The sequence below is a fragment of the Phacochoerus africanus genome, chromosome 3, assembly GCF_016906955.1.
Source record: "Phacochoerus africanus isolate WHEZ1 chromosome 3, ROS_Pafr_v1, whole genome shotgun sequence".
NCBI lineage: Eukaryota > Metazoa > Chordata > Mammalia > Artiodactyla > Suidae > Phacochoerus > Phacochoerus africanus.
Genome location: NC_062546.1, coordinates 37,436,180 through 37,453,617, shown reverse-complemented (window position 1 = coordinate 37,453,617; position 17,438 = coordinate 37,436,180). Strand labels below are relative to the sequence as shown.

General features: G+C 42.9%; 1 protein-coding gene across 1 annotated transcript in view; it reads left to right on the top strand.

Moving 5' to 3' along the window:
- PCSK2 (proprotein convertase subtilisin/kexin type 2) overlaps positions 1-17,438 on the top strand; it is a 240,399-nt gene that overhangs the window by 128,153 nt on the left and 94,808 nt on the right. Inside the window, exons 3-5 of the mRNA XM_047770364.1 lie at positions 795-908; positions 3,444-3,552; positions 12,003-12,040. Of these exons, the coding sequence (XP_047626320.1) occupies positions 795-908; positions 3,444-3,552; positions 12,003-12,040 (261 nt within the window). The remainder of the gene's footprint in view (positions 1-794; positions 909-3,443; positions 3,553-12,002; positions 12,041-17,438) is intronic.

Sequence of the window (17,438 nt, the reverse complement as noted above, 5' to 3'; positions counted from 1 at the left end):
AGTGGTAGTGGTTTTATGTTTGCATGTGTGTGTAAGTCTGACCCTCTCCTTTACGAGGGTCAGACTTACATCACAGTTTCTTGCATTTTCTCCCCTAATAAAATCCTTGCATATTTAATCTCCTCTTGGCATCTGCTTCTCAGAAGATATATCTTTACATTACAATACACACACATACATAGATGTATAGGTATACATGAAGCATAATTTATGTCCATTGGATGGACACGAGTTGTGTCCGGATTTATGCCATTATTAAAAAATTCATCTATCCCATTTTTCCAGAGCTTTGCTATGGACTTGCTGGCTCACCAGACAGGTTTTACTTTGCTGTTTGTATTTATTTTTTGGCTGATTCCCAAACTTGATATGCAGGGCTGTCAACAAAAGTGGATGCTGAGAAGCCCTGCAGAAAAAAATAGTTGATGCCAGTTCCACTGTCTTCCTTTCTGAATCCACATATATTTCCTTAATAGAAGTGTTTTGTTGTTTTATTTCACTTCATGCCCCTACCATCTCACCTCCCTTGGGAATACTTTTCACCATCTAGTTCTTATGTTAAGGAAACTGACTTTGAACCATCCCTCAAGGCCTCTTTGTTCAGTGTGAGCAGAAGTAAATGATCTTGGAAAATAATCACAAAGTATGAATGCGCATGAGCTGAACTTGGCTTCTGCTGAGGGGAAAAATCACTGTATATATAAATGCAATTTGAATTTTGAATTTGTGGAAATAAATCCAGAAAAGGGGTGTTCAGTTGATCTGCGGATAACATACCAGTATTGTCATTCCAGGTAAAGAGAGCTTTGCAACAGGAAGGGTTCGATCGGAAAAAGCGAGGGTATAGAGACATCAATGAAATCGACATCAACATGAATGACCCTCTTTTTACGAAGCAGTGGTATCTGGTAAGTGTCTCGGTATTATTCTTAATGTTTCTCATCTTGGGACTTCAGATAAAAGATGCATTTCTATTTCTTTATTATTCTGTGGGATGTTGGCCAGCACCTGACTCAGGGGACCTTTTGGTCCCCTCTGCTGGGTATTGATTTTCTATCACCATCCATGCATCTTGTTCTCTCATTGGCTTTCTGTCTAGAACTGCTAAATAGCCATGACCTCCTAGGGTCAAAGCAACTCCCAAGAGCTGATGAGATTCTCAGGCCAGTGTCTGAATGAAGACTTGCGAAAACATGTAAAAGTCAAGTCTAAGTTCTGGGAGGAGCGATCCAGGGGGCTCTCCACAGGCAGAGGAATGGAAGGACATGATGAAACCATAGGCATAAGAGAAAGAATCAGGTGACTTCACAAGGGACAAAGCAAGAGAGCTCAAAGACTAAAGTCTCTGAGCATCTAACAGTGCTTCCTAAATAATTGATTCCATGGAGCTTAATTGATGCAGGATTCAAGGCACGGAAACCCAGTCTGTCTGATGAAACTAATATTTTCTGACTCACCAACAAGTCCTCATGACCCACTTGAGGGGCTTGGGTTATGTTTGAAAGGGGCTCAGTGCCTCCAAATCAACCCAAACTGCAGGGCACATTGAAGGAAAAGGAGTGACTAATTAGTAAATGTGAGTGAAACTTTATTTAAGATCGAAAGGTGATGAGCAAGAGAGAGGGAGAATGAAATTACAGCCCTGTGGACTGCTATATTGTAGGAATGAATCCTTCTCGGGGCTTCAGAGCTTGACTATGCTTTATGCTTTTGGACATGGAATTCTACAAATTCAATCTGGCTACCAAAACGAGCTTATGGTGTGCCAACCTTTGCTGCACAGCAAAGTGACTCAATCATACATATATATACATTCTTTTTTAGTATTCTTTTCCATCCTGGTCTATCTCAGGAGATTGGATATAGTCCCCTGTGCTATAGAGTAGGACCTCATTGCTTATCCATTCTAAATGTAACACTAACATCTACTAACCCCAAACTTCCAGTCCATCCCACTCCCTCTCTCCTCCCCCTTGGCAACCACAAGTCTGTTCTCTATGTCCGACAGCAGTCATTTTTATAAAGAGCACTAATGACAGTCACACAATGTTTTAGCAAAAAACATAATAGCCAGCTCATCACTATGGCATCTACCAGTACAATCTCTGACTTCACTATTTTTTATAATTTATCTTTGAGAAAATCTGCACAGAACAAAAGTGCGTAAAAAGAGGGTAATGAGTATATTTGTATGGAATTTTTCTTTTTTTTCCCTTTCTTTCCTTTTTGATTTTTTTAAGGGGAAGTATTTTTTATTTTGTGCATTAGAACATGCACTAAAGTTAAGCCAGCTATCTTTAATTCAGTTCAACAAGTATTTTTAAGCAAGGCTTGGTGCGATGGTCCTAACATTACAAAGATAAATAGGACATGCTTCCTTTTGCAAAGGATATTGTTAGTGAGGAAATCACATTCAAATAAGAATAATCCAAGACAATATGCACTAAATTCTAAAAATGAGGTACAGGAGTTCCCGTCGTGGCGCAGTGGTTAACGAATCCGACTAGGAACCATGAGGTTGTGGGTTCGGTCCCTGGCCTTGCTCAGTGGGTTAACGATCCGGCGTTGCCGTGAGCTGTGGTACAGGTTGCAGACGCGGCTTGGATCCCACGTTGCTATGGCTCTGGCATAGGCCAGTGGCTACAGCTCCGATTCGACCCCTAGCCTGGGAACCTCCATATGCCACGGGAGCGGCCCAAAGAAATAGCAAAAAGACAAAAAAAATAAAAATAAAAAATAAATAAATAAAATTTAAAAAATAAAAAATAAAATAAAAATGAGGTACAAGGTAAATAAAGAACCTCAGGCATGAGCATTTAATTCTAAATTGGGAGGGTGGTTCTTGCAATGTTGCCTCTAAGGGGTTTAAAGATAATGATCTAATTATAAGAGATACGGAGATTGAAACTGTGTGTGCATTTTTCTGTAAAACAGAAAACACTGCTTGTGTATACCAAAAAAATGGAGGGAGGAGTTCCCACTGTGGCTCAGCAGGTTAAGAACCCAACATAGTGTCCTGAGGATGCAGGTTCAGTCCCTAGCCTCGATCAGTGGTTAAGGATCCCATGTTGCCACATGCTTCAACCTAGGTCGAATATGCAGCTCACATCTGGTGTTGCTGTGACTGTGGTGTAGGCAGCAGCTGCAGCTCTGATTCAACCCATAGCCTGGGAACTTCCATATGCATCAGATGCCACTGTAAATTTTAAAAAAAAAATTTTTTTTTAAAGAACAAAGAAGAAGAAAATGAAAACAAAATGGAGGGAGAAGACTAGAAGAGATGGATGGGGAAACACCCAAAACACTGTTTCATGGAAGATGTGGCCTTGAGCTGACCCTGGAATAGTGGGTGGCTGCAGAGTATGTCAAGCAAACATTTGCACAGGTGCTTTATCACCTACACCAAACTAATAAGATTCTCTGCTTTGGAATTCCTGAACCAGATCAATACTGGACAAGCTGATGGTACCCCTGGCCTTGACTTGAATGTGGCAGAAGCCTGGGAGCTGGGATACACTGGGAAAGGTGTTACCATTGGAATTATGGACGATGGTGAGTATTTCAAAGCCTTTACATCATCTGGAAGCAAGTGCATCTTTGCACACCTTTGGAACATACGAGATTTGTTGTTCTGGTGAAGCTAATCTGAGGCAAAATGGCCAGATGCTGGCCATCATCCATGCCATGGCAACATCTTCACCTTCCTCCTGATCAGTGGTCCTCAAGTTTGACAATGCCCTTCACAAATATTTGTTGAATTAATTGGTTTTAAAAAATTAAATGAACAAATGAAAGTCGGCCACTGCTGAACTGTAATTTCTTATTGGGCCGCTGCTTATACCTTAAAACATCTTCTAAACCAGTTTCTATTCACCATCAATTTCTCTAGATCCATACCATCCAATATAGTGGTCACTAGCCATTATGCAGCTATTTACATTTAAGTTTTAATTAGTTAAATATAAATACAATTAAAAATCCAATTTCTTGACCATATTAGCTTCATTTCAAGGTCTCAATAACCACATGGGACAAGCTGCAATTCAACTCGACTCCATTTCTATAATCACGGAAATTTCCATTAGACCAGGTGGCTCTAGATTCCTGAAAAAAACTTTTTGTAACAGGATTGTGACTTGGAGATTTTTTTTTCCTCTGCTCAGTGTTTTTTTGTTTTATTTTTATTAAAGAATAGTTGATTTACAATGTTGTGCCAATTTCTGCAGTACAGCATAGTGACCCAGTCATATATATATATATATTCTTTTTATCATACTATCTTCCATCATTCTATCCCATGGAGTTGGATACAGTTCCCTGTGCTGTACAGTCGGACCTCATTGCTCATCCACTCTAAATGTAATAGTTTCCTTCTACTAACCCCAAACTCCCCATCCATCCCACTCCCTTCCCCCTCCACCTTGGCAACCACAAGTCTGTTCTATATGCCTGTGAGTCTGTTTCTGTTTTGTAGATATGTTCATCGATGCCATATTTTAGATTCCACAAGGAGAATTTTGACTTTATTACTACTTTCCGAATAAGCCCTTGTAAAGCAGATTGAGCTTGTTTTATCATACATGCCCCTATAATATGTTATTCTATCCTATGAGACTGCCCAATGGATTTAGCCAAGCTTCCTTTTTTATAGTTTGCAATATGAGAACCAATGGGTTCGATGAATGCTGTTTTACTAACTCTGTGTGCCCTTGGCTCTGCCAATGTTCTGGAGCATCTCTGCCCTGCAGTCATCTTGCAGGGCTGTACTCCTGCCCTTCGTCAGACATCTGGGTCCTCCTAAAAGGCCCACTGGGCAATATTGGTCCAATTACATATAAAGTTTGTATGGAGATGAAACAAGGGAACCTTTCCCTTCTCAAAATCCTCAAAGAACACCGTGTTCTCTAAAGCAAGCCTTTGAAGCAGCATTGATAGAAAACAAGGAGAGCCAGCTTGCTGCAAATCTGACACTTTGTCGGGGCTCATTACATAGCAACATAAAAACAATACACAATGTCTTCTGAGGGTGAAATGTTTTGAAGTGGATGTAAAAGCTTTCTCTAGTGGCCAAGGGCTTTCTCAAGAAGAAAGGAGCTCTCACAAGGCAGGGGGCGGGGGAGGATCAAGAGAGCTTACCTGTTTCTTCCTAATGCTTTGGTTTAGAAACCACAGTGGTTGAGGCCTGCTCACCCAGGAAAAAGATGCATGTAGGTTTGGGAGAAACCTGCCTAGGATCAACTGTAATCACTATTTCATCATACAGCATCTGGGGGAATCAGAGAAGCATCCTAAGTGGCACTACAGTGGCCTCAGGCAGGCACATCACTTTCACAAAACCTCCCACAGTGCCCTGTGATGTCCATTTCAGGCTTCTGTAACAGCAGCCCCTTGACTGACTACTCATCGTCCCTCCAAAGAGAGCCAACGAGAGGATGACGCCTGCCTCTGTTCCACATTTCCTGGCCTGAATAGCAAAGCCCTTTAGAAAGCCTCAGAAGAATTTCCTATTTGATGTGATCTCTTCTGCAGATTTAGTACCCTTTGGGATCCAAAAAAAAATCCAACTCTCTGCCCCTCAAATATAACTCCTCACTTCTCTGTTGTTTTGGGCCATCTACCACTGCAGAACAAACCACCCCAAAATTGAGTAGCTTAGAACAACCACCGTGTTGCTATCTCTCACAATTCCGTGGGTTGACCAAGCGCTGCTGGACAGTTCTCCTATTGGCCTCTCTGAGGTCTCTCCTGTCGTTGGGGTCAGAAAGCAGCTGAGGCCAGTGTCAACTGGAGTCTTGACCGGTGCTAAAATGGCTCAGGCTCCCTCCTTTTCTGTGTGGTCCTAGGGTATCTCCTCTCTGACCAGTCTCCCCAGCAAGGTAGCTGAATTTCTTACAGACAGCTCAGGGATCCCAAGGGGACAAGAAGCAGAAGCTGCTGGTCCTCTTAAAGGTGAGACCTGGAATGGAAAACACTGCTTTGCCACTTCCATTGGATAAATGGTCTCAGAGCCAGAGTCCAGAGGAGAAGAACTAGATCCTGCCTCCTAGTGCAGAGAGGGATAAAGGAGGCATGGCTAGGAGTTCCCATTGTGGCTCAGTGGTAATGAACCCAACTGGTATCCATAAGGATGCAGGTTCGACCCCTGGCCTTGCTCAGTGGGTTAAGGATTCGGCATTGCCCTGAGCTGTGGTGTAGGTCACAGAGGCAGCTCAGACTCCATATTGCTGTGGCTGTGGTGTAGGCCAGCACCTGCATCTACGAGTCAACGCCTCGCCTGGGAACATCCATATATGCTCAGCCCTAAAAAGACAAAAAAATATATGCATGGCTACCTTGAAATTGGCATATGTTTATTCAGTAGGATAACTGAAGAAAAGAAGCACCACTAAACTGTTTTCCACATCCACTGTTGAACAGCAAGATGAGCACATTGGGGATGAGAACAGCCTCCTACATGAGGGCAAGCCCAGGTGCACAGCCTCTCACCATGTGATAGGGTATCGCTGGTTGCCCAACTCAAAACTCAGCCATAATGTCCTCAGCTGTATCCAATGACGTGCTAGATGCTCACTGCTTTTCATTTAGATGCATTCCAATCTGATCCAACCCAACACACCTCTAAGAAAGAACCTCCATGGTTAGCTGTTGCCCAAAGGCAGAAAGAATTTCTTGAGGGTCGACTCTGACATTCCAGGCATGGCAATGTCAGCAAGGACCTGGCTTAATGAGGACAATTCCTCCCTTTCGTTGTTGTAGAATTGTTTGATGTTGGGAACTTGACCTGGAAAATAGGATGTGGCCATAACAAGATAGAGGAACAGAAGTAACCCAGCCCCCAGCAGCCACTGGCTATCAAGGTCAAAGACAGTCAGAGAGGGCATGGTCAAGGGCTTTAGCTGATATCTCTATGGCCCTAGAGAGCTTTCAAGCTGAAGTAGCGATGAAAACAGGCATTTCTTGTGTACTATGTCCTAGGCACTGCTTAACATTTTGGAAACAAAGTCACACTTATTCTCTAAGAACTAATGTGTTCTCATTATCCACCTTTTTCAGACGGAGAGATTAAGGTTTAGGGAGGTAAGAAAGTACCCAAACTAGGTTAGTAGATGCAAACTATTGCATTTGGAGTGAATAAGCAATGATGTCCTACTGTACAGCATAGGGAACTATACCCAATCCATTGTGATGGAACATGATGGAGGATAATATGAGAAAAAGAATGCTTATATATGTATAACTGGGTCACGTTGCTGTACAGCAGAAATTGACAGAACATTGTAAATCAACTTTAACAAAAAAATTAATAAAATAAAATAAATTTGTTAAAAAAGAAAGTAGCCAAACTAATCTTCACCACCATCTTCAGTGCTTGAAACCCACCGCTTGACCTGCCTCCCTGGTGGGACCATGTGAATGGGGGCCTCATCCTTATAAGCAGAGGTTCAAGCTTTAGGACTAGACAGTCACCCACAGTCTTCCAGAAGATTTAGAACACTTCCCCACTTAGAAAAGCAGAGTTTTCTCTCCTACATTGGGCTCTGCAAGACCTTAGAAGATCCAACAGGTATCTGTTCCAGTTATTAGTACTGTGCAACAAATGATTCCAACACTTATCAGCTTAAACTAAGCTGCTTACTTATTTTGCTCATAATTTTGTGGGATCAGAATTCGGGAAGTCTGGGCAGTTCTTTGAGGTCTCTCTTGCAGTAGAGGTCAAGTTTTGGTTGGGCACAGGGCATCTGATGGCTTGAGTGGGCTGGACATCCAGGATGGATCAGTGGTTGATATTGGCTCCTGGAGCTCAGCTGAGGCTGTCAGAGCACCTACGGGTCGATGGGCTTCTTACAGGGCAGCTGGCTTCCAAAGGGAACAGGGGGAAGATGGCTGGCCTTTCCTCACCTAGACGTGGCAGTCCTACAGTGCCATTCCATCACAACCTTTTGGTAAAAGCAGCCTTGGCCCACTCAGTTGGAAAAGGCAAGAATAGACCAATGGGAGGCTCACATTGTCACACTGTAGAAGACCATGTGTGTTGGGAGATATGAGACCATCTTTGTAAAAGCAATCCATCCACTGAGGCTGCTCTTCATCAACATATAAATCAGTGGGGGCTAGCTTTCCTGGGACAGTGGAAGGAACTGGGCTTAGGATCAGGGTCCTGGGATGTTATCATTGCATTATCAACATTGTAACTAGGAATAGGTACATAGAGCCCCTTGCTTATTCCCTGAGGTCACCAGAACTCCCAGCAATTCTTGAGAATTTGCACTATTGCCACTTAGACTTTCAAACTACTAAAAGGATTCCAATGGTTTATGAACAAAAATACACCCAAGTATTTGTCATCTGAGTCCTGTATTGCATTGTGATTGGCTGGTGATCAGTCAGTGACCCCTGTGGACTGGGAGCCTTAGGTGGTTGTACAGCTCAGGTTTTGGGTCTAAATGTCTGTATTTTTCCAGGACCTATGTAGCACCTGGCATTCATTGCTGAAAGTAAACCAGTGGGTGAAAATAAGAATGAATACATTAATAATACAAGAATTGAAAACTAAATAAGCTGATAAAGAAAATACATCAATACATTCTGCCTCAGCAGATAATCAAATATAAAAAAATCAAAATACTATTTAATTACCAGGTTATTATTTTCATGCTTTAGTTCATTATTATTTTTTCCGAATCATGTCCGGGATCTTTAATCTATCAATAAATAATTTTTCTTCCCTAGACCAAAGTCTGTGTCTGTTCTAACTTAACATTCAATCTTCCCTTAACCTAATTAAAGATCCACTGTTTTAATTAGGCTAAATTTATTTGGGGTTTTGTTTGTTTGTTTGCTTTTTAGGGCAACACCCACGGCATATGGAAATTTCCAGGCTGGGGGTCAAATTGGAGCTGCCACTGCCACTGCCAGCCCACACCACAGCCACAGCAACGAGGGATCCAAGCTGTGTCTGTGACCTACAACACAGCTCACAGCAATGCTGGATCTCCAAACCACTGAGTGAGGCCAGGGATCAAACCTGCACCCTCATGGATACTAGTTGAATTCATTTCCACTGTGCCACAACAGGAACTCCCAATTTTGTTCTATTTTTAATTTTTTATTAAAGTACAGTTGATTTACAATGTTGTGCCTAAATTAATTTTGTTTTAATTCTAATTTCCTTCTCAGTTTATCTCTTTGTTCAACATTTTCTCATCACAGAGACTACTATGTCTTGAAAGTAGTCTAAATAACTTACATCATCAGAACATGAAGTCATGTTTTAAAAATTGACTCCCTGTTAGGAAAAAAAATGCTTTCTCTGTGTGTGTGTGTTTTCTTTTAAACTTATCTGTATGTTACAAAATGTTTTGCCTAACAATAAGTTCACAAAATTAACCAATTTCAACAAAAATATACAACAATTTAGTTTCAACACAACATTCTAAAACCAATTTGATTTTTTATTATAGTTGATTTACAGTGTTGTGTCAACTTCTGCTGTATAGCATAGTGACTCTGTCATACATATATATACATTCTTTTTTCCACAATATCTTTCATCATGTTCTATCCCAAGAGACTGGATATAGTTCCCTGTGCTGTACAGTAAAACTTCATTGCTTATCCATTTTAAATTGTTTGGATCTATCAACCTCAAACTCCCCTTCCATCCTGCTTTCTTCTGCAGCCCCCTTGGCAACCACAAGTCTGTTCTCTATGTCTGTGAGTCTGTTTCTCTTTTGTAGATACGTTCATCTCTACCATATTTTAGATTCCACATATAAGCAATAGCATATGGTATTCGCCCTTCTCTTTCTGACTTACTTCACTTAGTATAAGAATCGCTGGTTGCATCCATGTTGCTGCAAATGGCATTATTTTGTTCTTTTTTATGCCTGAGTGGTATTCCATTGCATGTGTGTACTGAATCTTCTTAATCCATTCATCTGCAGATGGACATTTAAGTTGTTCTGGACAAAACTTTCATTCAAAAAGACACATGCACCCCTATGTTCATTGCAGCACTATTCACAATAGCCAAGTTGATTTTTCAAATGTCCCTGCTCTTCTGCATTATCCACATAACTCTAATAATGTCGTAAATGATGGTACTAATGATGATGATAAGAAAAATAATTTATTAAATGTTTACTCTAAATTAGACACTTTTAGTGAATGGGCTCTAACCTCAAAAATTGCTTTGCAAGGTAGATAACATTCCCATTTCAAAGATGAGGAAGCTGATGTTCAAAGAGATTATGTCACTTGACCAAAGCCACACAAATATTACAGTGTCTGAGGCTGGAATAGAACTGGATCTGTTGGTCTTGCAGCCCATCCTTGTCCACAACTCCACCCTACAGCCTGCATTGGCCATCTCTGAACCAGGGTCCAAAACAAGGGCCTCCAACCTTAAAAAAAAAAATATTAGCCTTTAAATCTCCTGAGCCTTGTCCTTCTGCAGTTTTGCAGGGGAGGGTGGAGGAGGAGGAGGAGGAAGATGTGGATGAGAGAGGTTCCTGATTATACTCTCCCAAGCTATAGAAATCAACATGATGATAGTAATTGCTTCAGATGTCAAAATACCAGCATAACAGTGACTCTTGGTCCAGAAATTACTTGTGTCACCAGAAAAAAAAAAAAAAAAAGGAAACTTCTTTTTAGAAATATACTTTCTGATACAAGTCCTTTTTCACAGGACAAAGCTGTAATGTGGCCTGGCCTTAGTGTGCATGCAATGAAGATGATAGCTATCAAAGGGACTTAAAGATGCTTCTGGCTTTTAGATATTGCAACTCAGTATAACAGTGGTTATTCATGCCATTTCAATAAGCAAACCACACCATTCTCACCTGTACCAGGTTGAGAAGAGAGCAAGCACAGGAAGGCCAAGCACCTTGCCTGAAGTATAGCTGGGAATAAAATTCAAGCCCTTGGCTCTGTAATCTACACCATTATGCTAGGTAGTACAGGAGCCCAGCCAGTTTCTCAGAGGGCCAGATGCTCTGATGTCACCGCTGCAATGTTACGGTTCTGCACACCTGGGTGAGAGCTTGGCAATTTGCAGACTTCCTGCTGTGGTGTAACAAGATCGGCCACATGTTGGGAGCACTGATACACAGGTTCCATCCTTTGCCTGGCACAGTGTGTTAAGGATGCAGCTTCAGCTTAGGTCACATTTGTGACTCAGATTTGATCCCTGGCCTGAGAATTCCATACACCACAGGATGGCCAAAAAAAGAGGGAAAAAAAGAAATTTGCAACTTGCCCTTTGAAGCGTCATGTGCTTTCTGAGGTCCACGTGTTGCTGGAACCCAGAAGGGCTTGTGGACCATAATTCTATTATTGCAACAACTCTTGGACAACAAGACAGGCCACATCCAGGAGAAAGCACAAAACTCCTGCTGGAAGACCCCTGGTCTCCCTGGAAAGCCATCTGCAGGGACCAGAATCAACTCCCACTGGGCACACCTTTTGGGAAAAACCTCACCCTTTGCCTAACAGCTTTTCTCACTGAGCAGTGCTCCTCTTGTTATTTTCATGCCAAGTAACACTCTTCTAATCCATTGCATTCTGGGCTCTGTTAAATAATCATTGCTTTTCCTCCCCAGGGCCAGTTTCATTTCAGAAGAAATGCCAGTTGATGCTTTGGAAATGTCAGGATTTCCACAATCTTTTAGATCACTGCTGTGATGAGCTATCCCATCTTGGGGCCACTAAGCTGGCATTTATGTCAGATGTGTTATCCTGGGATCCCAAGCCCTAATGGGCCTCACTCCTCGGACACATCTGGTGGCTACTGGCTCTCCACATGGGGGGCGGCGGGGGGGCGGGGTGAGCAGGGAACAGCACCCTCACCTGGGGATGGAAATGCTAGGCTGGGGTCCAATGCTCACTCCCTTTACAGCTCCTGGTGCCAGCCCATGAGGAGGGCGCCTTCTCAACCAGCTTTCCTGAAGACGCAGAGGCAGGTATTAACCTTTCGGTCCTGTGCTATTGTCTTTTCTCAGGAATCGACTATCTCCATCCGGACCTGGCCTCGAACTACGTAAGTGCAAGCTGCCCTGTGCACGGAAATGCATGGGTCTTAAGTGTTCTGATGCTCTGTGTAATAGGAACACACACACATGTACACACTATGTGCTTGCATGCACATAGGCCACGCGCACAGGCACACAGGCACTCTCATGCACCCCAGACGGCCCATCTTGCTGAAGCCACAACTCAGGCCAAAGGCAGATGACGTGGGGCCTGGCAGCTGGCAGAGGTGAGTGGCTTGGAGAGGAGAAAAGAAGGAAAACTGAGTCTGAAAGAATAAAGGGCTGAGAAAAAAAAGGTACAGGGAGAGGAAGAGAGAGCCTTGGCAAGGCTTAAAATCCACTCCAGCTGAGGATATTGAATGGAGGGTGGAAATGAGCCCTTTGGGTTCTTGCTGGACAAAACTTACGGCCAAAAGCCAAAAAGGGCAACCATTCACATGGCAACCATTGCTTTATGAAAGCAAGCACATCATCTTTTTTTAATCGCTCTCGTGCTTATGAGCACTCAACACTGGCTTTCCCCCCCAAACTCTGAGTATAGCATTGGCAAGCATTCCTTGACAAATAAGAAATAGTGACATGGGATCTCGGTTAGCACTGTTGGACTGGAACCATGCGCTCTTACTTTTGACCCAGCAAGTCACCTGCTGATTTCCTGATAAAATCTACAAACATCAGCAATTGCTTTATTTTAAGAGGAAGAAGTATACTCTTCAAGCATTGGTGTAGTAACTTAAAATTGCCCAAACTATTACTAAGGTATATTTCTCCTGTCACTTCCAGATCTAAGGATTTTTTTTAAAGTTATTTTAGTTGCTAAAAAGATTTATATTGAGGAGAATATGGACTTAAACAGAGGGAAAATGATTAACAAGCAGACGTGTTTGGGAATCAACATTCTGAGTCATTCTTCCTGAAAGGTGTTAGGGTCCACATTGCAGAAAGAGAAGGAAAGTTTTCCATGTGTTTAGTGGACTGGACATCAAGAAACAAAGCACCAATGTGCTAGGTTTCTTTTTACTGTTTGGGTCTTATAAACCTAGAAGTGCGTACACTCGGGTAAGCGTCTTTTTTAACTTAAAAAAAAAAAGTTAAATGAATCATTTGTTCAGTCCAGCCAATAGCTAATATGTGCCTCCAGAGAGAAATGACAGAAATTAATCCAAAGCTCTATTCCTTGAGATGAGAATCCACTGCAGTTTATAAAGCAGTAAAGGACCACCTAAGAGTTGTAGATTCTGCCTCGCCAACCGTCTGCCGCATCTAAGGACACAGATCTCTGCTTCTCTCTGTGAGCTCCCTCCCCCACTGCGGGCACACCTGGCCACCTGGCTGCTCCTTTTTTTCCTTAGATGGACCACCCCATACAGGGCCTTGTCTGCCTCCTTCAAAACCCTGACTTTCCATCTGCCCCCAACTACAGGACCCTGGAGAGTTTGCCAAAGGAAAAGTTGGAAAAGACATGTGCTGCATTTTCTCCAACTTTCTGATACCCAGAGGCCCTTCCTTAGGGAGCAAGAGGGGATAATAGCCTGCAGGGTGAGAGGCTGGCCTCAGAGCTGCCCCTACACATGAGGCATTGGTATTCTCCTTCGCAGCTGAGCTGTGGCTGCATAAGCTTCCCCCCATCTCCAGGACCAGCACCTCTCAGAAAAGCCAAATAGGCTTTTGTCCAAATAGGTTCCTCTAGCTTTCACAAACCTGTTTTCCCCTCTTGCAGACCACAGGGCTTCAAGATGGGGTGGCTGCCAGTTGGTCAGTGCTGGAAAACAGACAGCACAGCCACTCTCCTGTGAAGACCACTTACATGGAGACTGACCTGGGCATCCCTGCCCATCCCAAGTGTTTCCATGACACTTGTTCACAACACCAGTCACCAGATTTAAAAGAGACAGTAATTCAGGTGGGGGAAAAAATCTTCTGGGACCCTGATGACCTGCAGGTTCAATGCCAGTCGATAACATGATTCATCTGCTAACACCTGCCCCCAACAATCTGATAACGGAAAAGGAAGGATGCCAGGTCCCCTCAAAGCTGCAATATCCGAATGTTCCTGATGGCACTGTGGGTTCTTTGAATGGGGTACTCTTCTTTTTTTCCTTTTTTTCTTTCCCTGTTTCTTTCCAAAAAACATTTTTCTAATTAAAAAACCACACATGTCCTCTATAGAAAATGTGGAAAAACATAAAAACAGATTCCAAACTAGCTACACCACCACTCTTAATATTCTGACATTTTGGATTTCATTTCTATGTGTACATTTTTTAATAAAATTGAGCTCTTATTCCATATACAGTACACCCTCCCACGTGATATGTCTTAGACATTTTATATCATTAAATAATCTTCAAAACATGATTATAAGGGCTACATAGTATTGCCTCATACTGTAATTAATTTGAACTTTCCAATCCCCAATTGTTGGACAATGAGGTTACTTCCAGTGGGCATCTCACTCTTAGGGGGAGACTGGCAGACAGTGACAAAAGTGGTAGAGGAACTCCAAACCCAACTTGCTAAAGAGGGCAGAAACAACTGGAAAAAAACACAGCTTAAGAACTACATTACGTATATTTACAAATATTTCAAGCTCTCCAAGGTGGATGAGGGATTCAACTTGTTCAGTAATTTTAACTAAGAAAATTCCCATCAATGCGTGACAACTTAGGAGAAAGGTTTTAGCTCAGTTAAAGGAAGAACTGTCTAATGGATTAAAGTGTAAATTAGAAGAAATGGCTTGCCCAGGAAGTAATAAGTTCTTAGCTGAAAATTTTTATGAGGAGAGTTGGTAGCCATTTGGTGGGGGTATTACAGTGATGACTTAAACCAGATGACATGTAAGAATTGAACAGGGAGTTCCCATCGTGGCTCAGTGGTTAACGAACCTGACTAGAACTGATGAGGACACGGTTCGATCTCTGGCCTCGTTCAGTGGGTTAAGGATCCAGCGGTGCCATGAGCTGTGGTGTAGGTCGCAGACGTGCCTCAGATCAGGCGTTGCTGTGGCTGCGGTGTAGGCCAGCGGCTACAGCTCCTCTTCGACCCCTAGCCTGGGAACCTCCATATATCGTGGGTGTGGCCCTAAAAAGATTTAAAAAAAAAAGAATTGAACAGAAAATGCGAATTCTGGACAAAATGGCACATTTTGACAAATTTCAACCCAGAGGACGGTCCAAGTCATCAGTCAGCATTTATTAAAACTCTTGGAACCTTACAAAGAAATTAGATCTATGAGCTGCTACTGTACAACATAGGGAACTATGTCCAATCCTTGGAGTAGAACATGAGGGAAGATAGTATGAGAAAAAGAATATATATATATGTGTGTGACTGGGTCACTTTGCTGTACAGCAGGAATTGACACAATACCATAAAGCAACTATACTCTAATAAAATAAATAATTAAATAACCCCCCAAAAAATAAATTATGTCTAATTATACATAGCTTTGAACATGTTCTGTGTCTTCAGTATGGGCGAGAAAACCAAACACCCATATATCTCATCCTTAATTCCTCAGCAGAGAACCTGAACCAACTAGTTCTCACCAGTCACGGTATCTCCCTCACTCTGTGTAGAGTGGAGGATGACAACTTTGAAGCTACTAACCAAATTAATCTTCTTTGTTTTTAATTAAAAATTTCACACTATAATTAACAGAATGAAGATGGCAAGTAGTGTAGACTCGCCCAGGAGGGCAATGAAATTAGTGGACGGTGAGAAGCTAGAAAATTCTTTGAGCAAAGGATTAACAGGCAGCTTCACACTTTGTTAGGTGACTTAATGGCTTGGATATGATGAGCTTGCCCAGTGCCCTTCCAGTGAAGTGTACTTTGAGGAGGTCCGTGTGTGGGTTCCCCAGAAGCAGGCCCCGAGACAAGTGCTTGAGGACAAGTGGTGCTGGGGATGGGGGGAGGTGATCTTAGGAAGCAAGGTTAGAGGAAGATAGAATGAGATGGGGAAGGAAAGGCAGCCACTAAGGGATAGGTTTCAAACAAGCTGCCATGGTGAGCAGCTGAACCTAATCCCACTGGGGCAGCTGGGAGATGGTGTCAAAGATGGGCACTAGAGTTATCCAACCCAGGATGGTATACCCGGGGAAGCTGGGGTATGTATACAGGAGCTCCCATCAGTCACTGGTTGAGAACAGATCCTGGGGATGTTAATGTCCCAGCATCTCCTACCTTGCCCCTGTCTCAAGAAAAGCCCTCAGAAAAGCAAACAGAAGTGGGCACTGCAAATCAATATATAAATATAAGTCATTAGTGTTAATTTAATTCAATCAATCTACCTTGAGTGTTCAGAGCAAAGGATAATAATGGCCACTTTGGGAGTTCCCGTCATGGCTCAGCGGAAATGAATCTGACTAGAAACCATGAGGTTGCAGGTTCGATCCCTGGCCTCGCTCAGTGGGTTAAGGATCCGGCATTGCCGTGAGCTGTGGTGTCGGTCTCGGACACAGATCGGATCTAGCATTGCTGCGGCTCTGACGTAGGCCAGTGGCTACAGCTCTGATTAGACCCCTAGCCTGGGAATTTCCATATGTCGTGGATGTGGCCCTAAAAAGACAAAAGACAAAAAAAATAAAAAAATAATGGCCGCTTTTATTATTACTCTACTGTTCTGTTATTGAATTTAATTGGAGGAATCCAGTCTGACGTCAAATAAATAAATAAATAAATAAATCCTCCTTTCTTCATCTCAATAGTAATAATCTAAAATGAGTCTTGGCCAAGACACTATTACAGACCAAGTTGAAATCAGAGTTCCTTTACCCCGTCCTCGGTGGGCAGATGGATATATGATCCAATTCAATCAGATCACTGTGCACTTGGCCCTCTCTGGGCAAGCCTCGGAGGAAGAGAGAGAAACCAGAGGAGCCTGAGGTCCTAAGGACACAGGTGTGGGACACAACTTACTGGTGAGGGGTAGGCAGGCAGAGGTTGCTGTCTGTGCTGTGTGGCCCCAGTGCAGCAAGGATCACGGGCCTGCATTCACAGTACTGGTCCAAGCCTGAGATCCTTCCAGGGTTGCAGAAGAGAGGGAGGCTTCTGTTCAAGGACCTGCAAGTGTGACTAGGGTGGCAGCTTTCAGAGCGTGAGGGCGGATGGAACAGAGCATCTACTTTGCTCCAGAAGTCTGCTCTGCCGAAACTGAGGAAGTAAAGAGAGGGCTTGTGGTTCTGTAAAGTCCAGGGAGAACCTTTTTTACTGTGGTCCAGGTTTTCTCAGAGGCCAAACTGAGACAAAGATTTGAAGGCACATAGTTCATCTGAGAGGAGACCCCAAAAGGGCCAGCTGGCAATCCTGGCCTACCTGCCACACATGCAGGATAGGGTCATGGGAGAGAGGCCGTCTTCAGGCAGAGTGGCAGTGCTGACAGCTAGAAATTGGCCAGCTCGTTCAA